The sequence below is a fragment of the Corvus kubaryi genome, unplaced genomic scaffold (genome assembly GCF_017639235.1).
Source record: "Corvus kubaryi isolate FWS band 111438036 unplaced genomic scaffold, C.kubaryi_AGA036_p1.0 37383, whole genome shotgun sequence".
NCBI classification, from domain to species: domain Eukaryota; kingdom Metazoa; phylum Chordata; class Aves; order Passeriformes; family Corvidae; genus Corvus; species Corvus kubaryi.
Genome location: NW_024581125.1, coordinates 1,916,781 through 1,943,638, shown reverse-complemented (window position 1 = coordinate 1,943,638; position 26,858 = coordinate 1,916,781). Strand labels below are relative to the sequence as shown.

The 26,858-nt window shown below is 43.3% G+C and overlaps 1 protein-coding gene across 1 annotated transcript in view; it reads right to left on the bottom strand.

Moving 5' to 3' along the window:
• LRRFIP1 (LRR binding FLII interacting protein 1) overlaps positions 1-26,858 on the bottom strand; it is a 102,863-nt gene that overhangs the window by 12,825 nt on the left and 63,180 nt on the right. Inside the window, exons 9-20 of the mRNA XM_042035352.1 lie at positions 25,229-25,285; positions 21,150-21,194; positions 20,172-20,237; positions 17,168-17,245; positions 10,344-10,376; positions 9,466-9,591; positions 8,868-8,939; positions 6,621-6,791; positions 5,665-5,757; positions 5,111-5,203; positions 3,866-3,958; positions 3,259-3,400 (exon numbers count right to left, since the gene is read on the bottom strand). Coding sequence (XP_041891286.1) covers positions 3,259-3,400; positions 3,866-3,958; positions 5,111-5,203; positions 5,665-5,757; positions 6,621-6,791; positions 8,868-8,939; positions 9,466-9,591; positions 10,344-10,376; positions 17,168-17,245; positions 20,172-20,237; positions 21,150-21,194; positions 25,229-25,285 — 1,069 coding nt within the window. The remainder of the gene's footprint in view (positions 1-3,258; positions 3,401-3,865; positions 3,959-5,110; positions 5,204-5,664; positions 5,758-6,620; positions 6,792-8,867; positions 8,940-9,465; positions 9,592-10,343; positions 10,377-17,167; positions 17,246-20,171; positions 20,238-21,149; positions 21,195-25,228; positions 25,286-26,858) is intronic.

Below are 26,858 nucleotides of genomic sequence, written 5' to 3'. Positions count from 1 at the left end.
TATTTGCACCTTCCTCCAATTCCACTTGTTCACTAACATTTTCATCTTGCACAGGCTTCTGTGCCAGGGAATTATTTGCACCTTCCTCAGAAGCAAATTCCCCACCAGGGTGGTCTGCAAGCTCTACCTCTTGCTCATTTTCTTTCCATGTTTCTTTACTGGCTTTGCTTTCAGTAGTTACAGTAACACCTACAGCTGACTCCTCTTCAGATTCACCTTCTACCTGTTTAACCACCTTCTGCACTTCACCTTCTAAAGGAACATTTTTCTCTCCTTCTGTACCACCTGCTGTTTCTTCACTACACTGACTTGTTTGAATTTCTACCTTTGGATTCAAATCTTCTACACATTCGGTCCTACTTTCCTTTCCTTCCCCAGCCTCATCCCCTGTATCCAATTCTGACTCGTTAATTTTCTCATCTAAAGGACTCAGGTCTAAATGGGTTTCTGGAATGGTCACCTCTCTCACAAGCTCCGTGCCTGGCTGTGCCTGCTGCAGCTCACTTCCCTTTCCCTCAGGAATGCAGTCTCCTGCCTCCACAGATGCCACACCTTGCTCGCCTGTTTCAGTAGAACCTGAACACTCCTCCAGCTCTTCCATTAATTCTTCCTTCTGTCCATCCTTCTCAGCTGTAGAACTTTCATCTTCAGTTTTACCTTCTGTACTTGGTTCCTCTGGTGATGCTGAAGGACTGTCCTCTGAAGAAGCTGGTTGGATGAATGCCTGATGTTCTCCACCTTCCTTTTCAAGTGACTCTGCTGGGACATCCCTTTCATGTGACTCTGTCCCCTCTAAACCCACAGACTCAGTCTCCCTTGGCTGACCCTGAACTGTGTTCTCAACCTCATCTTCTTCAGTTCTGTCACCTGCTGTTTTATCACTTCTTCCATCAGTGCAGTCAACAAACTTTTCCTCATTTGCAACCTTGTTGTCAGCACTTTCTTCTGAGTGCTGGGGCTCCTCTGGAGTGGAACTCTCCACATTTCCCTCTTCCCTAAGCAAGCCTGCCACTGCTCCCTCAGGTAGCCCTGCCTGGTTAGAAACCAACTCACTGCTCTCACTTGTACTGTCAGATTCTTCATCCATTTCATTATCACTCACGGCATGGCTGCTTTTAAGATCCTCTTGTTCTTCCTGCTTGAGTGTGGCTTCTCCCAGGTCCTGCTCTGTACCTGAGTCACAAAGCATTTCCTGAGGAGTCTCAAAAATCTGGTGGTCTTGCAGAGAGCCCAGCTCCGAGTTCTCGTCTGTCCTTGCACTCAAGTCATGGTGTTCAGCCTCTGTACTCTCAGGCTGCTGGACTGCTGTGCCCAGGGACTCTGTGACCTTTCTCAAGCCATCTGTGTCACTATCACTATTTGAAGAAGTGCTCCCTGACACAGGTTCTGTGAGGCTTTGAGCTGGCTCTGCAAACCTACTCTCTGGTAACATCACTGTTGGCAGGGTGTCCCGTTCTTCAACCATTTGTTCTGCCTTTGCATTTTCAGCAGCATGCAATGTCTGTACTTCCTCCTCCTCAGACTCCTCTTTGTGTTCCTCATGCTCAGTATTCTGCAAGATTTCTCTTTTCCCCACATCCTCCAAAATCTCATTTTTCATCTCCACTTCATTGGCTTTGCCTAAAAGACCATTGAGAAAGTTGAGGGGGCCACACCACAGCACATCTCCCCACTTAAAACCCAAAAGACAGAATGAGAAGAACAGGTTAATAAAAGATCAGCTTTTGCCAATTATGTGAGGCAAAGCAGCGATTGAATTAGTAAGGATCCAGGGGGTTTGATCAGTGAAACTCACCACCACCCTCTCAAAGCAAGAAGTCTCTGGTGCTGGCTCGTGTTTTTGTAAAGGAGGAGATTTATGCTCTTGGCTGTGGGAAGGACAGCTTTCGTAGAGGAGAACAACTGGCTGAAGCAGTGCAATTTAACAGCAATACTTGCAGATGTACCTCTAAGGACTGTTTTTCCTCAGCAATATTCTCTGCAACTTCAACCCTGATACCTCTCTATTCATGCAGGAGTCTGATGCCATTACAATGGAATACTGAAGGATTATTCAGTCATATTCTACTTTTAAAATCTCCAACAGGCATCATCAGTGCACATGACAGACACTGAATGTAAAATCTGATTGGCAAGCAAATGGTTTGTCTGTTCAGACCTCCCACCACAGATCAAAGCTAAGGTAATCTGTGCCCCTTATTTCAGCCACCCAAAGGGGTGGGGACTTCTGTGGTTTTTTGAAGGTTATTTTTGTTGTAACAGTTTTCCTTCAATTTGTATTTACAAGCAACAGATATTAAAACAATAGTGTTTGTTGTTAGTTAGTTTTTGAGTCTATGCTGTACCTCTTCTGAAAAAAACCCACCAGAATTAGGAGATACGGAAAACACATTACATTTAAAAATACACCCTTACCTTGGTTTTTGGTGTTCCACATTGTTTCCACACAGAAACTGAGTGAGGAAGAAGCAGCCAAAAGCTCAAAGCAAGAGAACTTGCACTTGCAACAATTGGCTGCCTGCTGCTATTTATTAGTGTGTTCATTTAGATCAAAAATCCAACAAACTAGAAGTATTTCCTCCTTTCCTTACACTAGTACAATAGTTCTCTAAATGGCCATTCACCACATAGAAGAGGTTTTGCCAACCAGATTTCTCCTTCCTAATGCTATCCACATCAACTATATCCTTTGAATTTAAGTGTTAATGTAACGAGTAAAAACACAGAAGTGTTAATTTTAACTGTTCAGTACCACAGGATACCAGGAGCAAAGAATTTATCCTTTGGTGTGCTTTGGCAGAGCCCAGCATTGCTGTTCAAGCAGACACAGTTCTCAGGGATAGAAATGAACCACATACAAGTTCTTTATAGAAACCTAAAACGCCTTTTCTTCCTGATTATTTAAGGTATGTGCTGCAAAATACTGAGCAACAGTAGGATTATCCTGGGACAATTTTCCTATTCGGGGTTTAAATGGCGATGGGAATGATTGCTACTTATCTGTAATGTCCTATTTGTATTCCCATCCTTTGTCACCTTGAAGGAGAAGTGAATTTTGCCCCTGGAGGAGACTGCACGGACACGGACACGCTGGGAGTGATAATCAACATGAAGCAGGAAAATGCACAGGGGGTGATTCGACAAGGAGCATGCTTCGTGGTGTGTTAATTGTCCCATTAACAACTGCCCCATCCAAGCAAAGGTGGATGAATGAAGGACAGACAGGCAGGAGGGGCTGAAAGGACACACAGCACTTACCTAGCATCCCCTCCCCTCCTGTCTTTAATGCCTGAGTTGTGCCTGGAACAGTTCGGGAAGAATCCAAGTGTCCTTCATTACCCAGAATGTCTGATGTCTCCCCGTTGGTGGCTGTATCAGAGTCTGGGATTATTCCATGTTTCTGTGGGAAGCAAAAGCAATGCTTTAGAGCCTGCTGCTCGGAAAGGGAAGGATCGTCAAGTGCTCTTGTCCGTGATACTCTGAATAAACAATTGCTTCAATCATTCCATTAAACATGGCTGGAAGTCAGGAAGGAGAACAGATACTGCAGTTCTCAGTTCAGCCATCCTGACAGAAAGCATGTGATCCCAGCTCTTTTTTTTTGTTTTTAAACATAAATCTGCTGCATAAGATGTTCCTCAGAGAAGTGTCTCCTACAAAAACAACTTCTTAAGACTCCAGTCTACACTAAGAACTCTCAATCAATAGTAGGGGAAAGGACTTTATATAGAAAATCCCTGAAATGGCAATTTATAGGCAACATGAAAATTGAGTTACTGCTACTAGACTTAATTTTTCTGCCCAGATGTAACAGGGGGAAAGGGTCAGCAGATGAATATAAATTTCTTTTATCCCTCTTGCATACCTTCAGTTGCTCCTTCAGCACAACCACTTCGTCTCTAAGGTCATCCCGCTCACTCCTTATGGAATCAAAGAAATCTTTCTGCCTCTCTAGTGCCTGAGTTCCCAACACAGACAGAGGGCGAGGAGATGTGAAGAAAAGAAGGGAGACAAGTAAAGGCCATGAAAAGCAAATGTAGACAAGAATGAGCAGATTTAAGATATTCAGCGGATGGAAGGGGCACAGATGACAAAGGTTGAGTTTACAGATTCAAGGACCAAGTTTGCATACAGAGAGAGAAACTTCAAATCCAAGAAAGGCACAGCTTATTCAATAACCAAGAATTCCTGCCAAAGACATTCAGAGCCAAATTCTTCATGAGGGATCCTTCAAATGAGGGTCCATTTTTTATTCCTATCTGCTAGACAAGCTAATCCATATCCACATGGATTTAGCATGCACACTGAAGGCATCATGCCATTCCTACATGTTAACAGAAGGGCATGGAAGTAGACCCACTGGATTTCAGGAGCCTTTTTATTTTACATTTTAATTAATTTGAAAACTGCCATTAAGTCATCCTTGGTCTGGGATGTACCATGTGCAAATGCATATTTGGTACCAAACTCCCCCCTCCCAGTATTTCTATATAAGTACAAGTAGAACAATAAAAAAAAAAAAATTAGACAATTTTCAGTTTCAAGCTGCTACAAATTCTTGGACATCACAAACATGGGCAAGCTGCCATATTTCTTTCTCCTGCTCTATTCACAGGAAGCCTTTTAGTGTTCAGCTGGAAAAGAAAACCAGAGTGGGCTTCCATGTGGCTTTGGTAAGAGGTGGTGGGAAGGGATGAGAAGCAAGGGAGACTTTCATCCCAACAGCCTATAAATAGCTCTATTACCTCTTTATCCCACTCCCGTTTCTGCTCAGTCCGCAGATTAAATCTGAATAAGCGAAAATTCAGTGCTGATGGAATTGCATTATAAATAGCACTTCCTTTCTCCATATGGCAAATGCAAATGGTGCAGCACAGCAAATCAATTACCCTTGGTCTGAAAGCAGACCAGCTGCTAGATTTTCCTTGGATTTTAAGATACTGGCCAAAGACAAAACTTGCTATTTGCTACTTCACTGGCAACATCTTAGGACAGCCACACCAAGCAAAGGCACTAAGGAGGGTTTTATCCATGGGGTTTTATAAAAGCAGGACCAGGTGGAGAATGACAGTGCCACTTGGAACAGATTTCAGGAGTTGACAAGTCCTACCCCTATTTTTTTGTCCTTCCACTCTATTGTCTCCTGAAGATCGGAAATTTCCCTGACATAGCTCTGCTGTTTCTGTTGCAGCTGTTGGATTTCCTGAGGGGCAGGAGCAAAACAAGAAGACAGAAAGCAGGTAACAGGTTAACAAAGAAGGCCAAGATTGCAGTGATGGCAAAGAATGAAAAAAGTCAGGTGCTAAAGTAAATGAGTATCTGCAATGCACAGTTTCTGAGATCCCAACTGAACCTGTGCTCCTGAAGACAACCTTCTTATCCACAACATGACTTAAAACAAGTTATACAGTTCTGTTATTTTCCTCTGCATCTCCACAAACAGCTGTCCAAAATGCAATACTTAGGAAGAATAAGATAATACTTAGGAAAGTACTATTTGCATTAGTCAGCTCTGAACCTGTTTGGCCTGAAACACTAATATTTCTTCTGGTGAGAAACTTGAATAGTGAATAAATTTCTCCATACCTCACATTCTCCACTCTACTGCTAACTGGAATGTACCAATCAAAGAAGCCATTAAAAGAAGAAAAAAAAGTTACTTACTGCAAGCATTTCTTCTCTCTGCTTCAAAGCCTCTTTCATTTCCATGAACTGAAACTGCAATATGCTATGAGCATGCTTCTCCCTCTCAAATTCCTGTGAATAATGGAATATTCACAAGATTATTATTAATCAAAAATAGCATCCCATCAAAATGGGGAAAATAAGCCCAAACACAAAGAAAATGCTTACTGCAATGTAGTTCTTGAATATCCCTCTAATCACAATCCCACAAGAGTACAATTTTTATCGAGTTTGTCCTTTTTCCAAGATGCTATTATTGCACCAAATATAGAAGTGGCATCATTTAGCCCATTTCATAAGCTGAGCAGCAGGCTGAAGAGCTTTGACACTCCAGTCCTACAGACTGCACAGATGAACGGATGGGAATTTAACTCACTCTTCCCACACGGCAATGCAGTGAAGGTTAGCTGGACTTTTAAATAAAAAGAAAAAACCACACTGTATCTTCCAGGAGTTGTGTTTTGAAGTGGGGTGTAGTCAAATGCCCCAAGCTACAAGAAGGCAATTCTGAAAACATAAGTCCCAGTTTTTTTATTTAACACCAAATCACTAATTGAATTCATGTAAAATTAAACTCAACACTTAACCATGGAGCTGCCTGAACTGCACAACTCTCCCACAGGCTGTCTGGAGACATCTTTGCGTGTAAAACAGCTCCAGATTAACTTTAGAGATGGAATATAAAAGGAGATGTGATAATATCAATATATCAACCAGCTAGAACATTTCTCCCCTTCCTCAGAAATGGCTTGGGGAAAATTCTCATTTGTATGATCACAAGTACACAATAAGCTGCTATTCCACTTGCCTTAGCAGTAATTAAACCAGCAACTTGTTCAAAATTTTGAATAACAATTTAGCTGCCTCCTCCCAAAGATCTCTACCCCCCTCCAAATCTCTCCCTGTGATGTCCCATGCCAGAGCTATTTACATACTTTACTTTTCTCTTCATATTGCCTCCTGGATTCTGCCAGCTGCTCCTCTAACTCTAAGAGCGCATCCTTCAGGGTGTCCACTTGGTACATGAAATTGGTTTTCTCATTGTCCAGTTGAGCATTTGACACCATAGCCTTCTTGTATTTCTCCTCAACTTCAGCTAGAGAGTCCTGCAGAGAACAAGCAAACCCGGTCAGAGTCAGCACTGAAGGACACTTTGCCAACCAAGACCTTCAGTGAGAAAATAAAGCCCCAAACCACAAGCTCACTAAGTTTGCCTATGGAAAGCAGCATGAATCCTGTGCTGGAGGCTTCCCAGCTGTCCCCAAGGTGAGGAAAACCTCCCATGTCCCCACCACACTTGTGCTTCCAAGCAAGCAGCCTTACCTCAGCACGGATAAAACGCTTCCTGTTCTCTGCTGCTTCAGCTTCTGCCTTCCCGGTTTTCTTCCTTCTCCCTCCTCCCCCTGCCCCTGCACATTGGCAGCTCAAAGCAGCTGCTGAAGATGACAAGTCGGGATTTTTTTTTTAAAGGTAAACTGGCCTTGATCTAAGATCATTTAAGATCTGAGGCCTGAAATTAAGGCAGTCTGACAGCCACTTCACACTAATTTCAGGGATCCTTGCAGTGTGGGAACCCTTAAATACTGACTCAGGGATTAGAATTCACTGTGAAAGAGAAAGCTGCTGCAGCTTTTGTGACCTGATGTGTGATCTCCCATTAGGTTTCCTAAATCACATCCCTTCTTTACAAAATTACTTTCTAAGATACAACTCCCAGTGTCTTGAAAACCCCTTCTACCAGCTTGATTCAAATATGAGACTCTGAGATATTTATAACAACAAATGTTGGTAAAATAAAGATTAGCATAACTTTCCATTTCTGCAGGCAAACTTTGCGCTACTTGATTTTAATACAGAAATAAAAGAGTTATATAAACAAAGAGTTATATAAACAAAGCCGTGTAAATGTGCAAACAAGGAGGACACACATGTCAACATTTTAGTTTACAGATCAAATACGTTCTCTTGGAACTTGTGTAATTTTAATTATTTCAACTGAAGTACGGGTGAGTTTCATATACTTCCTTTTTCAGCCAATAAACAGAACTAAGGATGATATTGGCAAAATCTAGATCAGTTTAATTGACATTTCTATTAACAAGTGAGATGATTTGTCTTGGAGGACATCAATTTGTCCAGTTCCAAATGCTTAACCGTGCTTTGGTGCACTTTCCAGCTCCAGACTGGAAATACCAAGGACAGGAAAGCCACCAGGATTTGGAAAGCTCAGAAAGAAGCTGGAAAGGAAGTATGTGCCAGGAAAAAGTTAAGGAAGTTCTGCTCTACTCCTTCAGCATGCCACGTTTTGGTTTCTTAGCATCAAACACTGCAGCTTAGGTCCAAATCACCCCAAAAGGCAGTCTAAGGGGCATGGATTGAAAAACTACCTAAATCTTTTAGCAGAGTGATTATTTTGCTCCATCTGCTAACTCAGTGACCAGGAAAAAACCCCAAATTTTACCAAAAAATGGCTCAACTACTCTGTTTCCATTGAAAACTCACTTAAGATGGCAACACCTTCATCTGTCACAGCATTGAGCTGATAACACAATCAGCAATTAATGCTGGCAAATGTTGCATTTATCTATTTGCCTCTTCCAAAAAGCCACAGCTCACATCACTGCTCACTTATGAGGAGGGTGGTACATGGATGTACAAGTTGGTTGTGACACCGAAATGTATTTATGGCTTCATGGAATGCTTCAGCATTCCTTCTTCATGTAACAGGCTACGTTACATGGAGTTTTGTTGCAAGAATTCTTTAAGGGTGTCTTCTGCCATCTAAAGATGAAACCAAAATGACACCTCACGTGACCTTATAAAAATAAAAACATGTAAGGTTCTAAACTCAGATTTGTTTTTAGTCCTGCAGGAGATGAGTTCTACTTCATCTCCCAATATTGGAAGGTTTCCTGGGTTAGGAAACTATATTAAAAAAAACCCAAATAATCTTAATTTGCTAATAAAATGATAACCACCTCAAACCAGCAAAGACAACATGCAGTAGCAACCTTTCAGTGAACACTTGGAAGCATTTCTCACCACAACCAACCCAGGTCAGAACAGACACTTTGCCAGTTAATGAGACACTCTGCACACAGTTCCCAACCTCTCCAGAACAGCATGCAAGGGCAGCTCTGGGGCTCACACTGGGGCCAGGGTTAATGCTCACACACCAGTACCTTCAGTTCTTTCAGCCCCTGCATGTATTTGCCTTCTACATCCTGAATCTGGTCCTTTAACTCATAGATGTCCTGAGGGAGACGGCGAGAAAGGTCAGTGATGCCAGGGACGCTAACGGGCATAATGCAGCCAGGAGGGACAAGCAGCGCTCAAAGTGCTCCTTTCAACACCTCTCCCACACACGTTAAGGGCTCTGATCCTAAGCTGAGGCCTTGCCAAACAAGCAGATTTCTTGGTTAGGAATTTGTGCTAATTCTGCTTTCTTGGCTGGAAAAAACAGAATCTTCAGCATTAAGGACAAGGCGCAGACCCAGGTTCAAAGGCTCCAACAATCACAGCCCAGCCCTTCTCTACTGATGATCATCTTCTGTCACAGGCTCTCTCCTCTCCTCTCCAGGAGTGCAGTGTATTATCTCCATCCTCCTATCATTCCCTTTTCAGGATGGGAGGTGCCTTTTAGAGCTGAGAGATATCACCAACAAAGCTGTTCACTCCTCCTTCACAGCACCCAATTCACCGCCACAACTGCCAGCTTCTTCCTGGGAAAGGAGCCTGAAGGATATTCCATAGTTTATCCTGGGTTTAATTACTTCTCACCTTGATTTCCCTGATGGATGCCTCTGTGTCAGCTGAGATGGACGTGTCCCCACTGCCTCTCCGTGAAGAAGTCCCGCCCAGAGAAGCCAAGGTAGCTGCTGATAAACTTGAGACAGTTCGTGCTCCCTAGGATCACACACAGATAAACCTGCTTAGAACTTTCTTTTCCAGACAAATCACGGGGTTTTAGATTTTTTTTTTATACACACATTACACCAATCCTTGCACTTCTAAATTATGCAGTTTTGATTAAAATCAGACTAAGTAAAAAAAATCAAAATCGAGATTTAACAAAGGAAACTAATGAAAAAATGCAGATCAGAAGTATTTAAATAATACTGCAATAGGATTTTGCATAATTTAGCCTTTAACTATAAATTCTTAATTGGACAAAGTCTTTAGGGGCTAGTATAAACCTGCCAGGCATTTTCAAAACTTGTAATAATACATTCTGTGGAAGCTCTGGAAGCTCCTCTCCTTTCTGGATATTTATTTACTCTGCAGCAGTGGCCACATGAACTATTCAACTGTACTCAGGGTTAATGTAGTAGCCTCCTCTTTTATTATGATGATTTATTTATTTTTACATAAATAACTTAGGTCTCATAACCAAGATCTAATAAACACACACAGTATTTGTGTGGCTTGGCCTAAAGCAGTTTCAGCCAACTGCTGTTGAAGGTCACCTATTTAACATTGAGTCAGCAGGGGCTGAAAAGTTCATCTTCAAAAATCCTTTAGCAGAAGGCTCCAAAAATTCAAATTTTTGCCCCACAATGGATCTTAAAGGAGATTTCTGTACACCCATGGCAAACTCTACCTACCAAAAGGAATGAAGAATGCACTATTGTCAGAATAATTGATGAGATGCTTCTTACCTTCTCAAAGTCTTTTTCTGGCCTTTCCTCAATCTGTAAAAGAGAGATTGAGAAGGAATCATTAATAGAGTCAATAAAGGGTAAGAGAAAGCAGTAATATACCAGAAATGCCACCACATCCTCCCCCTCCCAAAAAGCAAGATACCAAGTTAGACTTGAAATCTAAAGCTTCCAACCTGTGGTAAATACTCCCCACTCAAGACAACAGGGACTGCAACTTCAGAGATCCAAGACTACAAAACTGATCCTTGAGTCAAACATCAGGGATCAGCCCAAAGTCTAAATAAATGGCTCTTTTAGGGTTTCAGTACTTCCCTGCAATTTACTAATTTAGAAGAGAGATCCTGCACTAAAACTAGTCTAGAAGAACCCAAACAGTGAGAAAGTAGCATTTAGGAGGACAGGAAATTATCATGGATGCAGGCAGCTTAAATGTTTAAAAGTTACGGAATATCTCCATCTAAAATGGAACTAAGTGTAAAAAGGACTGAATGAAATGAAAAACTCAGCAGAACTCAACAAGTCCTGAATTCTTCTTGGAACATTCAGCACAGTCAAGATGGTTTCCCGAAAGACTCCTAGAAAATGAATGTCTTCCCCACACCAAGAAGAGTCTAATTGCCAAAGGGAATAGTGTTTTTGAAATGACTGGAAAAACAATCAGGACAGACCTGATTCAGGGGAAGGCAGGGGATAATTGAGGTTAAGTTGATAATTTCCATTGAAAACACACTCAAAAAACCTACATCTCTTTCTAATCAGTACACATTTGGCACAGTTGTTGGGGTTTTTTCTTTGAATTATATAGAATAATACGGGGATGATCCTACTCATCATTTTTGATGCTACCAATGTTACCCTACTAAAAAAAATAATCCCAGAACTGAGAGATACTTGTTACAAATCAGCTTTTTACACTGGCATCTCACAGCTAAAATTCCCTACGAATTAGCATTAAGAAAACTTAAGTCTGAGGCTTTGAAGTAAAATAAGCCAGACTTAAAGCACTAGATCTAAACTTTGCAAAGACACTGAATACACAAAATATTTAGGGAAAACTCCCTCAAATCTCTGAATTTGGAGGCAATAAGAGAGGGTCATTAATGAAGGCAGACACTTAAACTCAGACCCAATGAACAAGAGTTGTGCAAAGAGCTTTTTATTTTCATGCCAGACAGCTCCAAGTGCTGGGTTTGGCAGCCTTCTAGCCCGGCCAAACACTGTGTTGTTGTTTATCAAGACAGCTGTGGCAGTGTCAGTAGTGGCATGTGATAAAAGATTAGTGTGTACACACACATCTACCTCTGGAAATCTGTGTACAGCCTTTGCAAAATCTGTCTTCCAGGGCACAACTAAAAATATTTATTTTCCTTCAGCCATTTGCACAATGGCCTCTATTTTGTGAAACCAAGTGCAACCTCAGTTTTTAGCAAAATAAAGAAGGGAGTAAATATTGATATTGTTTTAATGATGCATCACATGAGTCAAATAAAAGCTTCCATTTACAAAGGGGAATGCTGAAGACAAGGTGGTGAGAGATACGACTACAGTGAGTATTTCTACTCAGAGCACCCATAACCACACCTATGAAGCCTGCTACACCTTTATTGCAAAACTATCTTAAGTAATAACTCTAATGGGGCATAATCTTTAATAATGAAAGCTATTGAGTAACATCTAAAATTGAGATGGTTAAGAAAACCAACCAGATTTCATTTTCCCTAGTGATGCCCTTGCACACATCCATCCGGTGCCATGAATGCCATACTCAGAGCAGTTTCTCCTCAAAACCAGTAACTATCCCTACCAATTTATTTAAATATTAACCCTTAAAAACTCAAACAATTTTGAGAAAAGCCAGTTCCTCACACCAAAATAACACCCCCACATTACCTAGATGCCTCCTGCTACACGACACTTTTATCAGCAAAAAGCCAGTCGGAAACCAGCAGCATTTAATTTTATGGTTGCATGGCAGTGATAAGCCAAAATCTGTCTTGTAGAAAGAGAGAAGCCTAATCTTAGGTTAATATTTTATTCAGCTTTCATCCTGCTCGTGTTCGGATAAATGTATTCACAGTATCACTCCTTTAAAAATATAAACTTTTCCTAAAGGAATCAGCCACTAGAGGGAACTCCAGGTTTCCAGCCTTCTGCCAGTCCCCCTCTGGCAGTTGATTCAGCAATAAATGAAACACTGAAAGGTCAGGAGAGAAATGTTTATTTTTATTTGATGTTGTACAGAATTCTTGCCCAAAACACTTACCTTCTGTATTAGCATTCAATCAAGAATACTGCTATTATTAAATAGGCTGAAAAGAACTTCTCCACCTTCACAGTACTCAGCACAGCCCTTCATAAAAATATCCTGGCTTTGGGACTTTTCCACACACAAATATAAAGGACTGACAGAATACTTGTCGGTAAAGGAGATTTAAAAAGGGATTCACCTAATGGTACCTTTAATTTACACAATACTACTACTTTTCATTTGCGCAAGGGTATGGGTCTGTCTCTAATCACAGATTATCTTCCTCTTCACCAACAACTGGGGCAATTTGTACTTTAGTGCGTAAAAAAGCAGGAAAAGGAAGTAATTTTCCGAGGAACTCCAGCACGCACATCTTTGCTTTGGCTGGTCTCTGCAAAATAAGTGCAGTGGGATCAGAGTTCAGCCTCTTCTGACAGTGATTTCGGAATAAATCCAGAGGCACATTACAAAAATGTCAGCAGTATCAGAGCTCACCACAGCTGGAAACATAACACGAGCAAAGCCACCCCACAAGCCTTTATATGGATAAAGTGCCTGTTTTCCATAGATTAAAAGGGTTAACCCTTGAAGCTCTTTGCCACCAGTGGAGTGTCCAGGCCAAGATGAATCTCTGCAGCACTACCACAGAGCATCCCACCAAACAAACACCTACTGCAAGTAAAGGGCTCTTATAATCAACAAAGACCAGGACTGGGGCACAGTTTCCAGCTTCCAGGCTCCTGAACAAGCCTGGAACTCTTCTGTCTGTCCCAAGCTCAGGTATCAGAACAACTTCAGTGTTCAGCACGTGGCTGTCACTGCCCAGGTCCAGCTCAGATCTTGCACTTAGCTCAACTTCCTCACGAAAGCAAGGGGGTTTTTTGGTGACAAATCAAATTAAGATCATTTCCTGCCCTTAAAGCAGCACAGCGCAGCTTGAAATAGAAATATGGCCCACAGCAGAGGAAAGTTGTTAGGCTAGAGCTGAACACGGGATGGTATCTACAAAATCTGGAATTAAAAAGCAGAAAAGAGGTACTGCAGTCAGTACAACCCCTTCTACAACCCCCATCTTACCAGTCTGATCAGCTGGGCTGGGGCAGGCAGTAACAGAGCTCCTGCTGTTTCTCCAACGAGAGCCACCTTAACTCTAGCAATTAGCAACAAGCCTTTCACAGTCAGCAGGGGAAAACCACTGCTGAAATTTGTCAGGTCTGAAGAGGGTTTGTGAGAAGAATCTTCTCTCAGGAATGAGTGCTATGCCAAACGTCACTGCCTAAACAAACTTATCAGTCCCAGAAATGCAAGTTAGCACTGCAGCAAATCCTCACTCCAGAGGGGCCCAAAGCACATCCAGACTGTCAGAGGCAGGGCTAGGATACAACCTACCCTAAACCTTCAGATACAGAGAAGGCAAAGCTTCGCAAGTGCCTCCATCAAAGTTAGGTCTGTCAATATCTTCATTTCATTTCTGGTGAGAACATGATGAGCTTCTGTCAATGGTCAAAGGTGTTCACAACTGGGCATTGATGTATGACCTGAGCACTGCATGTATGACCTGGATGTATGGACACAGTGGGGAATGAGAAGCTGGAGAGCAGCAGGGACATGGGGATCCTGGTCAGTGGCCAGTTGGATCCGAGTCAGCAGTGCCCTGGAGCCAGGAGGGACATCCCTGTCCCGGGGGATCAGGCCCAGCATGGCCAGCCAGGCCCGGGAGGGCATTGTCCCACTCTGCTCTGGGCTGGGGCAGCCTCGCCTTGAGTGCTGGGGCAGTTTTGGGTGCCACAATATAAGAACGATATTAAGCTGTTAGAGATTGTCCAAATGAAGAGGGGGGAGCTCAGGAGACTGAGGGGAGAGCTCATCATGGCCTGCATCTTCCTCCCCTGGGGCAGCTCCCACCTCTGCTCTTTGTGGCCACAGACAGGACCCAGGGAACAGCTGGAGCTGTGCCAGGGGAGGATCAGGCTGGATATCAGAGAAAGGTTCTTCCCCCAGCGGGTGCTGGGGAACTGACCAGACTCCCCAGGGAATGGGCACGACCCCAAGGCTGCCAGAGCCCCAGGAGTGTTTGGACACTGCTCCCAGAGATGCACAGGGTGGGATTGTTGGGGTGTCTGTGCAGGGCCGGGAGCTGGACTCAGTGATCCCTGTGGGTCCCTTCCAGCTCAGGATATTTCACAACTCTGTGTGCTCGGGCTGAACTCCAACTGCTTGTGTTGCTGCCTGAGCCTCCAAAAGAAGGGAGAGACCCAGGATGAGCCATCATCTTCTCACCATAGCAAAATGTGCCCTCTCCTCTTGTTTTGCCTGCCTTGCCTTAGAAAGCCTTCAGATAAATACTACTGCATTCTGAGTCTGTTCCAGATTTAGAAATAATTGCTTTTCACTCGTAGCTTCTTAATTTAAAAAAGAAAAATAACACAACTCCTGCAATTCATATTAAATTGGCCCAGCTCTGCCAAAACACGCTGAGAACTCGGGCACAAGACTTACCCCCATCTGTACAGAAATATCTGATGTTTGCTCTCAGTAGTCTTAAGATCTGTACTTTATGTGAGGATGGTTTAATATTAAACAACGTATTTGCATATCTGTAGTAACTGCAAGGACAGCAGATAATTACCAGTGGGGATAACATGAAAAATGTTAAAGAAAAATAAACAAACAGCAAACTTCATTCAGATACAGTAAAATCTTAAAATAACTACAGAGACAAATAGTCACACATTGTGTTTAAGTATTTCCCTGCCTGTGACTGTATCACCAACATGGTAACAAATGAGAACACGGGCTGGCAAAGCTGTGCACAGCAGGAAAACTACTGCAGGAAAACTGCTGCTGCTTTTTGCTCACTGTTCAGTGAACAGTGATAGAAGGGGGAAACAACACGCTGAGAAAAAAATTTCAGAGCTGCGGTGACAAGCTGTTGTATGCTTTCATTTAGAAAGTTCCATGGAATCATTCTCCACTCTCAAGCACCTGACTGAAAATGCTACCAGAGCACTTTGAAGCCTGTCAGTAAAAGTGATCCCTCACTCTGAGCTACAGGAAAAGCAATATCTGTTTAATACAGGAAAAAAATATTATAATCACAAGGTGCTGCTGGATTGACCCCGTGTAGCGTTAAGAACTTTTAGGATCAGCTGGACTCACTGTGACATTAACTCTCTGCTCTTCTTCAAGGTGACAGAGATAAGGGAAGCTCTTCACACCGGGCAATAAACCACTAATTGAAACAAAAAAAGGTAATTTAAGGAGTGCCTGTTGTCTCCCTGCAGAGCAGATTCAGCGTGGTGCTGACACATCAAACCATCTCCAGCCACTTGCATACCAAGAGGGCAAAGTGCAAGCAGAGAATTTAAAATTAAAAAACCTCCCTTGCACCTCTCAGCATCCGTGACTCCTGTAAGCAACTTGCAGCAATGACTCAGTTGGAATACAGAAAACACCTAATAGAAACCAACTGCAGTGTGTGGGTACCCAGTTCTTATTACCTTTCCAGAATTTTAATGGAATCCCTGTTTATTCTGATTAATTTTTGCTTTGGGGGTAATTGAAATTCAGTTTGCAAAGCCATTTTAGAAGTATTACTAATATATTCTGCAAGAACTCATAGCTCAGGGACTCAGGTTCAGGGGCTAATTAAAATACTGATTTATTTTTAGCTCACCAGCTGCCATACATTATCTGATGAAAATCCCTCTATTATGAATGTACTCTTGGAACACCAAAACTTCAGAGCACGCAGCTCTGTTCTGTCAGTTTTCAAATGGCAGCCTACAAAACTCACTCTCTGTGGCAAATTAATGTTATTATAGTTTAGTTTACTGTAAGCTGCATGTTTCCTCTACAAGACATCCTACTGCACTCAGCAGCTGTCCCCAGGCTTGGAAAAAAATCAGGGAAGATACTCAGAGCTGTAAACAGCTACAGAGAGGAAGAGCCACAGAGAGAAAGCATAACGTGCCATTAAAAAAATTAAAGACAGAAATGCCCTAAAAGCAAGGGATGGACAAGCCTTTAGCACCTGAGCCTTGTTCAGCCACAACTTCTGCTGGGTACTTCTTACCCTTCCAGCACTTCACCGTGCTAAAGACTGCAGTGTCTGGCACTCCACAGTCCCACAAAGATGTTCCAATCCAGCCTTTGGAGAGCCCTGCAGCTTTGCACCAAAATACTGCTCACTGGAGAGAAACAGAACTGCTTGAATGCTGCAACTAAGAGTTTGGGTTTCCTGCTCCCCCAAAGGAGACACAGCACTTCCATCAACAACCCAGTCTTTCCCACAATAACCTTGCTGTGCTTTATTCTCAATTTGAAGCAAATATGGCATTGTCATGAGAGTCCAAAGCATACTTTTTATTGTAAAAACATGTGCATCTGCACAGAAATCACTTCAGTTTTGCAATTTCTCCTCTGGCTTCTCTGTCTTAAGCACTGCCCAGGAGGTCCAACTAACGCCCTAAGGAACTGCCTCATGAGGGACAGTGACCTCTCTGTACACAAAAGACCTCGAAGAAGAGAGGAATGAAACAGCTGAGGGACAAAGAGAAATAGAGGAGCTCACCACTGGACTGGCCCGAGCAGAGCTGGCTCTGGAGGATGCCCGAGATCCCGAACCAAGGTAGCAGCTGTACTCGGAAGGCTGCCGCAGGAAAACCAGGAGCAGCAGGCAGAGAGAAGAGAAGAGAAGAGAAAGGCATTAGAACTGGGAAGGGAAGCAGGAGAGGATGTAGAGCATCACATCTGAAATTAGTTAAGGAGATGGTTACATGCAGCTGGACAAAGGGACAGCAGCGAAAGTCAGAGAACAGACTGTTAATTTGAAAATTAAGGCAAGCAGTAATTCCACTGGCAGTTCAAGCACAGTTTTGATTCAATTCTTAGAATACTAATGATATATTTTAATCTCTTCAGGTACCAGTCACAAGTAAACAATTCAGTTTCTCTACAAAAGGCTTAATCCTACTACTTTGCAAGAGCTCTGAGGCTCTGTGGTGAATCCCTTCCCCATGTTCCCCAACGTTGCGCACATATAAAATTAATTCATGCTCCACAGGCCAAAGGAAGAAACATCCATCTATGTGGGGACTAAAGTAAAAACTGAGACCAGCTCAGAGACTAAGTATCTCTCCTGGTTTTCCAGCACCTGCAGTCCTCATCTCCTGCCAAAGAAAGTCTTTTAGCTTTTTTTTAAAAGGAAACATCTAAGCAGAGATGCAGGACAGGGCTGGCTGGTTGCTGACAAGGACAAAGAACGTGTCTACACTGTTTTATTTCCAGAGGTTTTAATGCAGTGAAAGTGGAGCAGGGAAGTGAAAGTTTAAAGTGTCAGGGAAACAGAACTAGAACTCACTTTGGAAATAATGAGTTTATTTTAGAGGTGATTAGGACTGCTTCTCAGATACAAACACAGAAATCTGAAGAATTATCATACTTTGGAGATGCTGTGGGGCTTTTTAAGGCTTTTTTTATTAAGTCAGCTGGCCACTACAGGAATCCCTGGACTCTTCAGCTTTACAGAAACAGCCAGGCATTTACCAGGCCACTGCAGGGCTGCTCCACCATCTTTAGTCACAGTAACAAAGCAGCACAGCATCAACTGAAAATTAAGCTTCCAGCACTAATAAATGGTGAGAGGGTAAGCTGGAAATAACCCCAGCTAGAGCAGAAGCACAGGGTCAGCCACTGACCACAAAACATTCCATGCAAGAAGCACAGCCCTCAGCGAGCCCTCGGGCAGGGCAGTGTCCTTGGATGCACCCAGAGGGGAGCCCTGGCATCTCCAGAGGAACTGTGGCTGCCCCATCCCTGGAATGTTCAATGTTGGATGGGGCTTGGACTGAGCTGGGATAGTGGAAGGTGTCCCTGCCCAGGGCAGGCGGATGGAACAAGGTGGCCTTTAATGTTCCTTCCAGCCCAAACTCTTCTGGGATTTTATGTCTTAACACTGGCTTTGTGCACCTGATCTTCATTTCAGAGGTGGGAATATGCACAATGTAAAACTCTGCTGCACATTGTTCACAGCTATTGCCAATCACACAGTAACTCCTAAAGACAAAAAAGACTGAAGTAAAAATACAGGGTTTGTTTGGTCACCACACTGTTTTTTGCTTAACAAAAGAAGGGTTTAGAATACATTTTTAACACTGACAAGTCCCATATTAATGTTTCCAGGCCCTATTTATTCCACAGCTGCTCCCTGTGCATTGCAGGGCTGACTATGGAAGTAAGTAGCTGTGACCAAGCAAGGCCACTTTCAGCCTCACCCCCTGCGTTCACCTGCTCATCCAAAACCACGTTTTGGGAACAGCCAGCCAAGTGACACTCCCTCTCCACGTTAATAAGGTGCAGAGGCATTAAAATAACCACAGTTGTTGAGACGAGGCCGCTCCCTCTGAGGCAAAGCCCTCCTGTTTCAACTCTCTCATTACTACAGGCAGCAGAAACTGGAAGGGCTGGGTTACACACAGGCCTCCAAATACCTGTGGCACAGGCTGAGATGGGGATGGAGGGAGGGGAAGGAGCCCCAGTGTTTTAGTCAGTGCTCCCTGCTCAAGCACTGACAGCCCGTGAAAGACCTGCAAACAGGTTTTTGGGCTGTAAATGATTTCTCACAGCTGTGAATCAGTGGGATGGCAAGAGGATGGCACAGCCCTTGAAGGACCAACAAGGGCTTAGTAAGCATTCTTGAAAGTGTTTCCTCCTCCAAGCTAATAAAAATGTAATGTTTAAAGTAACATCAATGCTCTGCCTTGAGGCTTTTCACTCTTACGGCCTGAGATGGTGTTTATTTGTTCGCTGGGTTTTTTTGGGTGGGTGGGTTTTGCTATCATCAGTGAAGGGGATGACAGGCAGAAAAAGCAGCAGGCCCACAGAGGAGGACTTAAAAATCAAAAGAGATTGGCTTTTTTTTTCCAGGTGGACACAACAGCAGCAGATGGACTACCTGGCCCAAGCACTAACAGAGGAGAAGAGGTGAAGGCATTTTCTGCCTTTTAATCTGTAAATAGACTTCTGGAGTTTCTCTTTTTTGAAAGGAAATAATTTATATGGTCATTCCTCATACTATTGCTCCCCATCCATGACAGAGCCCTCCACTCTCAGGAACACGTATTTTGGAGGCACTGTCACGTATATGAATGTAAAATACATTTGAATATAAATCCAAGAAACAAAACCAAGCAAGCCATATCTTCACACAAATCATTTAATTCACAATGCTTATGTGGAATTGATTTTTAAATTTTTGGCTGATTATTTTTTAAACTTGTATTTTTCTCAGTTTTGAAAAGAAGAATAAAGTCTCAGGGAGGGAAAGGACTTCATGTATGGCCTTTCCAAGGTGTTTTATCTGCAAACCAAGCGCGAGGCAGAACTGGATTCCCTGTCCCACAGAGGGGTGAGTTCCCATTGATCACTACTCATTATTTCACGGAAACCCACGGGAATGGTGCTCCCACTTCTGCTGCCTACAGCAGCAGGCCCTGGATGTCACACAGCCCGTGTAAAACGTTCCTCAGCCCAGCAAAGCACAGACACCGAGCAGGGAAATGCAGAAAACCTCTTACAGCGCGGGAACTGGGGGCACTATAGCGCCGGCTCCCGCTGTAAACGCTCTCCTCGTACACAGACGCCTACAATTAAAACACAGAGTCAGCACAGGAGTGGCAGCTCAGGCTGCAGAGTCACACATTCACCAAGGACACGTGGCCGTGAGCAGGACGGGCAGGACAGGGACATCTCCGGTGTGCAACCACAAGCAGCATGCGAGGGAAGATCCAAGGCGACCTGGGGAACGCCACGGGACACGTGCAAGGTCCGACACACCCCGCAGGCCATCGCACCCCATGCGTTCCTAACCCTTCTCCCAGGGTTTCAACTCAACAGTCACCTTAACACTTCCACTGCCTATCCACACAATGGCTACATCAATTCTTAAACTGTTCCCATCTGTTTCACCTTCATTGCTGGTGCTGGCAGTGAGAGGAAAAGCTCCCACCTGATGAGCTTCGCTTACCAGCCAGTTTGGTAAATTAATAAAAGAGGAGGAAAATGTGTATTTTAAGACTGACTCCAGTCTAGCACAGAGATCTATGATTCAGGAAACACAAGGGGAGTAGGAAATTCTACCTTTAAGCTTTGAGAAAAAATTCTGAGAAGTTCATTTTAAACAAGAAGGCAGGAATTTGTCTAAAAAAATTTGTGAACAGATTTTTGTTAGTTGTTAAGCAATCAGAAAGAATTGATGTTGCCTCTCTGTCCTGCTCCTGCTAATACAGCAAGGAAGACACCTCTCTCCACACGGACACAACACCCGTGGCAGCATCGCAACCCCACAACCACAGTCCCAACAGGAATCGAAGGAAGGATCAGCAAATCCAGGTCTGCACAAACAGCATCGCACACGTGGCATTCAGATGGATGGGACACCAGGGTGTGAGACAAATGCACCCGACAGGAATTACAGACAGAGGCAGGGGACAACATGTGCATGGCTGGGGGGGAGTGGCTCTGGTGTTGGTGTTCGGAGCATCAGCACAACAAACCCTGTAACTCCTGGCTGGCAGGGCATCGCTGTACAGCAGGGAGGGCTGAGGGAGACAAGCACAACACTTTTTTTTTTCTTGGCAGAGAAAATGAAACAAAAAAAAGGCACCTACAGCAGAATTAACCCTCTTGGTGAGAGATTAGGATCACTACCCTACAACAGAAGGAAACTCCGTACAGAGAATATTAGTCATCTGCACTATAAAAGCATTAGATCTCAGCTCCCAAAGAATAAGAATACCAAGCAGACACGTGCATTTCCTACAGGAAGGGAGGACACGACAGTGTGCAAAAGAAAACCAGCATAATTTAATTTTAGGTTGTTAAGCTGTTACTGTCTCCCACATGTTTGTGTACAGGAGCGAGAAAGGGGGTTTCTCCTCACTCCAACCAAAGCCAGAAAAAGAGCTACAGAGAAGTGCTTCAAGATACACACTCTAAGTGTTTCACACAGCTGTAAGATCATCTCCTGTGTATTTTATTATTCACAAACGCAGAGAAAATCCAAATAATTCAGGAAAAAATCACAAGTGCTTCACTCAGAGCAGCTTGAAACAAGTGTTAGTAACCATCCTCCCCCGAGATGCAGCAGTTAAACAAACTCAGAGCACTTGCCGTGTCTGGCAGAGCTGGTGCAAGAGAGACTCCAGCAGTGATCCCCAGCCCAGGGCTTGCAGCCAGGTCCCACTGCCAGTGCCCACTCACACCCCTGTGCCATGTCCCCAGGCAGGACCTGGAGCACTGCTGGAGCTCTGCTGGCACTGGGCTGGCCGAGCTTTGCCACACACAGGGGATAATCCAACCTCCCGGGGATTTTACAGCTTCATTGATGTTCTTCTGGCACTCTGGGAATGGCTTCCCTGTAATTTCATGTTGTACACACTGGACTGTCTCAAGCTCACCAGATTGACATGCTACGCAGAGGAGCTGCCTCAAATAGAGAATTTCAGGTAATTAAGATTTCCCTTCTTTTTCCAGACCTATTGAGGCCAATGGCAGACAAGGAAAGGGAGGAGCAGCAAAGGAAAACTGATTGTGCTCATTTGAAAACAGTTTTCCATTACTCATTCCAATCTTAAAAGGTCTGATTTGTTTGGGGTTTAAGTTTCACTAAAAAGAGCTACAGAGACCAAATTGATTCCTAAGTACAGGAGGTTGTATTATCCAAACAAAGTCCAGGCCAGGTGAAGCCAGAGGGCAACAGACCCAATTTCCATTTTGGGAAGGAAGTTGAGATGTGGAAGCATAGCTGCTGCTGGGGAGACCCAGGTCAGAGTAGTACGAAGCCTGCATCAACAAACAAAACAAAAAATAACTCCTGGAGAACTCAGCTTCATTCTTTATTCCTTTAAATGGGAAGCAAATGTAAATTAGGTGATTACAAACGGCAAGCAGTCTAAGTGGTCACAGATGCAAAAGGAAGAGAGGACTGCATTAAAGCTGTGAGGATGTGTGAAAATTGTGGGACCTTTCAGGCACTGGAAAAATGCACTGGCCAGAGAGCTGGTCAGCTTCCTCCTGAGATCCTGAGGAGTTTATGCCCTGTTAGCTACACCCCCAGGAGAAGATGAGACCCTGGGAGATAGAGAGCAAAGCCAGGGACCAAAACTGCTGGCTGTACCCAGCAGGAAATGCGAGCAAGCCACTGTCAGATATGGCAAGGCTGAGTGGGGAGATAACTCCTCGTTGAGAAGCGAGACTGTGCACATTAAACACCTTCTTTCCCTGCTTTCTACCTTGCATCCAGTCATCCTTGCACTTTTGGTCCACTTAGGGGATCTTAATGAAGAATGGTTGCTGTGAAAGATCTCACACGTTCACCTCCTTTAGCTACTCTCCAGAGCTCTGCATTTACAGCTATACCCTGACACCTTTCCTCTCCAGACATTTCTCATGGGGGTCTAGACAGCCAAGGTTCTCTCTGCTTTCAGCAGTCAGCTCCTTACTAGCCCTAACTCATCCTTGCTTCACCACTGTGGTCCATGGAGGTGTTAATTTCTTCACAAAGGAGGGAGACCTGTGGCAAATCAAAGAAACTTGTTTGCTTTCCTCTCTCACTGCAAGCAAACAGATGTTTGGATATGACACAATACCCACAGGTACAGGCTGAGGGTAAATCATTGTCTGACCTCAAAAAAAAAAACCCTAACCCAAGAAACAACCAACCCAACAAACTAAAACCCCCCCAAACAATGCCTGTAAAGTAAGACTTTTACTGAAAGGAAGCCTGAACTGAACTTTAAGAAATTATTTTCCTTCCTACTTAGGGAGTTTGCAATCTGCACATGGACTATCTGAGCACATGGCATTAATCACATCTAAGGGATCAAGCTGTGACACTGCAAGTGCAGTGTCCACATGGAGATCAGTCCATTGTGTGACTTAAAGCTGGACACCTACTTTGGAAACAGCCATTGCCAGCAGGTCCATCGCTTCCCTGCTGGCCTGAAGAATTTTCCTCTTTTTCATTTTTCCTTCTCCTTTATGATTCAGCTTGGCCTTTTTGGAGAGAATATTCCTAAAAAGTGAATGCCAGCCAGGCTGGCATCAATTTGGTTTGAAGTTTCAGCTCTTCTGAGTTACCCCCAAACTTTCCTCCCCCTCCTAATTAATGATTACTCCAAACAGCAGTGGAACTACAAGGAACTAACGATGTTGCTGTAATTAAGCTCTCCTCAGACTAAACCCTCACGCTGAAAACCCTAATTCCAGGATGATTTTAAATTATTTAAATGGAAACCAAACAACTTCTTCTCCCTGGATGACTTTCTTGCAGATGTTTTGCTCTCCCTGCGGTCCTTGGAGCACTGGAGTATGTCAGCAAAGAGTAAGAACATCATTTGTCACCAGTGCTACAGAATAAAGTTCCTTGAACTCGTCAGATGGGCCAGCAAGAGTGCCAGCAACAGGACAGGCTGTTTTCTTAGCAGTTCAAGCAACAGTATTTCATTGTCTTTTATCCACATAATGCCAGCTAAATTATCTGGCAGTGACAATTTAAAATGGACGTGAAATAGCAGGTCCTGTTTCACTGTTTATCCAGGCGCCTGCTTAACTCCGTGCCTACAAAGCAACCCCCTGAACTCTCTCTCATGTTCAGCGTGTATTGCTTAAACACTTGGCTAAATGGAGGCTTAAAAGGAGTTTATTTTTCGCCTAAACACTGAGCTTTAGGCTTCATACCGCTAAGTTTCTTTAGAAGCCTTGATAGCACAAAGATCAACAGGCTCTGAGCTTTTGTCTGGCTTTGTTAAAATAAAGAGGGAAAAAAAAAAAAAACCTGAACAGTTCCCCCTCTGACCCCAGGCTGTGCTTGGACAGCCCCTTTAAATCATTTGCACAAACCCCAATATTTAACAAAGCCAGGAGCTGCTGTAAGTGACACACAACACTTGTTGAGCTGGAACAGGAGGGAACATTGTGACCTACATCCTCACAATGCGGTTAATAATTAAGCTTTTTTGGACTAGAAATAAAAGTTCATCAATGTTAAGTAGCTAAGTGGGAGCACTTGCACTGGGCTCTTCACCTCTGTAGGCGTTTCCAGAAACCCTAGGATATGGTTTATAGAGGAAAAAACCCAAACCAAAGGCATTTAGTTAAGCAAACTTCAAATAAAAAACGCGCATTTGGGGAAAATTCAAAATCCAAAGTCCATTTTAACTATGCAAATCTCAAGGCATGGACTAAATTAGGAGAGTCAGTGCTAGAGCACGGCGTGAACACCTTGCAGAGGTTGAAAAGCACTCATCCTGTTTCCAGCACGTGGAAATCTTCCCTGCCAGTGCTGTACAATGTAATTTTTACCCAATTTTGTTTTACAAGTTAAAGCAGTTCTGGCTTTCAAGATCTTTCTGTACCAATTTCAGAGACTCCCCTTCCCACTCATGGCCTGATTTTTGATTTTTTTATTTCTCCCAGACAGCTTTTTGCTGCACCTCCAGTGTCTGACAAACTTCAAACCCACAACATGCAAGACAGGAAAAACCTGCTTCACTGCCGAAAAGAATTTGCTAATTAGGTAAATCCCATTAAATAGAGTAATAGAATTTTATAGCAGCAGAAATCATCTACTAACCCTGCTAGATTTTCTACTCTGGGATGATCCATACGCGTCTTCCTCATAACCATTGGTCTGTTATGGAAGGAAAGGAAAAAAAAGGAAAGACAAAAAAGGAGAGAAAAAAAATTGACGTAGACCCCAAAGGGAGTTTTTAAGCAAATGTCATCACTTATGAAAAGCAAAGGCAGAGAGAGAACTTTTCAAAGATACACCAGGAACAGGAGCAGTGCGGGATTAGGTCATGATTTCAAACACGAGGACACGAACATTTGTGTCAATACCTCTGTAACAGCCAAAAATGTCAAGGATACTCCTGCTTGCCCTTTTTGATCCCCTTTTTGCCTCCCCTATTATTACTGGTCTATATTCAAACACTCTGTGAAGGGAATAGGGGACAAAAAGGGGACAAAAAGGAGATTAGAGACTTGTATCACCATACCTATTTATACCTCGGGCAGCTAAGCAACTAAAAAGCAGCAAATTGTAGTAGAAGAACTAATTCTATTTGAGAAATCCAGCTTAGTAAACATGCAGTGCTGTATAAATTCTCTTCTTTTTGATTTTGAGCATCAAAATTAAACCCAGACAGTGGCCATCTGCCACACCTCAGGATTCTGCAGCAGTCTGAGGGCTAGTAAGAGATTTGGGAGGGCTCAGATGTCCTCCCTGGTGTCTGTCCCTCCTCAAAGGAGGAAAAACAAACAGGCCCAGAAGGACTGTTCTATAAACAGGGTGAGGTGCTTCAAATCCCTATGGCAGCAGTGCTGGGAATAAAACAAAACAATCACAGTGACTCAGTCCTTAGTCTCGGAAAGTGGTGGTGAAGAAAAGAGGACAGACCCAAAAGTCACCTCAATCGATAGCATTAAAAGCTCAGGTTTCCCCAGCAATTCACTGTTCTGGTATCACCTCACAACGAGCCCTGGTTTAACACTGAAAACAAGGAAGCACTCTGTGTATTTGGGGCGGGGTTTAGTGGAAATTTAATTAGAATTTCTGTTCAAATTAAGTTCTGAAGTCCATGTTTTAATGCGTCCCTGAAATGAAAATCCACTAGAACCAATCTGAATCAATTTCCAAGAGAAATATTTATCATCTACTATACAGCAGCTTCCATGAAAAAATTAAATTAACTTAGAAGTCAGTTCAGAGCCAAGCTGGGAAAGCTACTTCTGGGAAAAGCTTAGATTCTCTATTGAAATGCAGTATTATCACCCCAAACAGAAGGCAAACATCCAAGTTTCTTTTCTTTCAAGAACTGATTTCAAATACTGCTGTAGCCTTCTCACACAGCTTGGCTTCTTCCCAGTTTTCACCAGGTTTTTTTTTTCCAGGCTCCTTGAATTTCTCGAACACTCCCCTGAAGAATGGTTAAAATAGATCTCCAGCAGCTGAGGGCAACGCTGCAGCTCAGCCTCAGCACCCTGTGCAGACCAATTACCTCCACCACCCCTTTTATTGCTACACTGAGGAACTGTCTGCCGTTTTCAGCTGTGTAATATTGACTAAATGTAACCTCAGATCACTATCTGAACCATCCTATTACTTTGTAATAGTACCTTCATTTTTCCCAGATGTGGTATTCCTCATTTGTTTTTACTGTTACTCAGTTTTGACAAGTTGTCTCCTGTTTATCATCAGTATT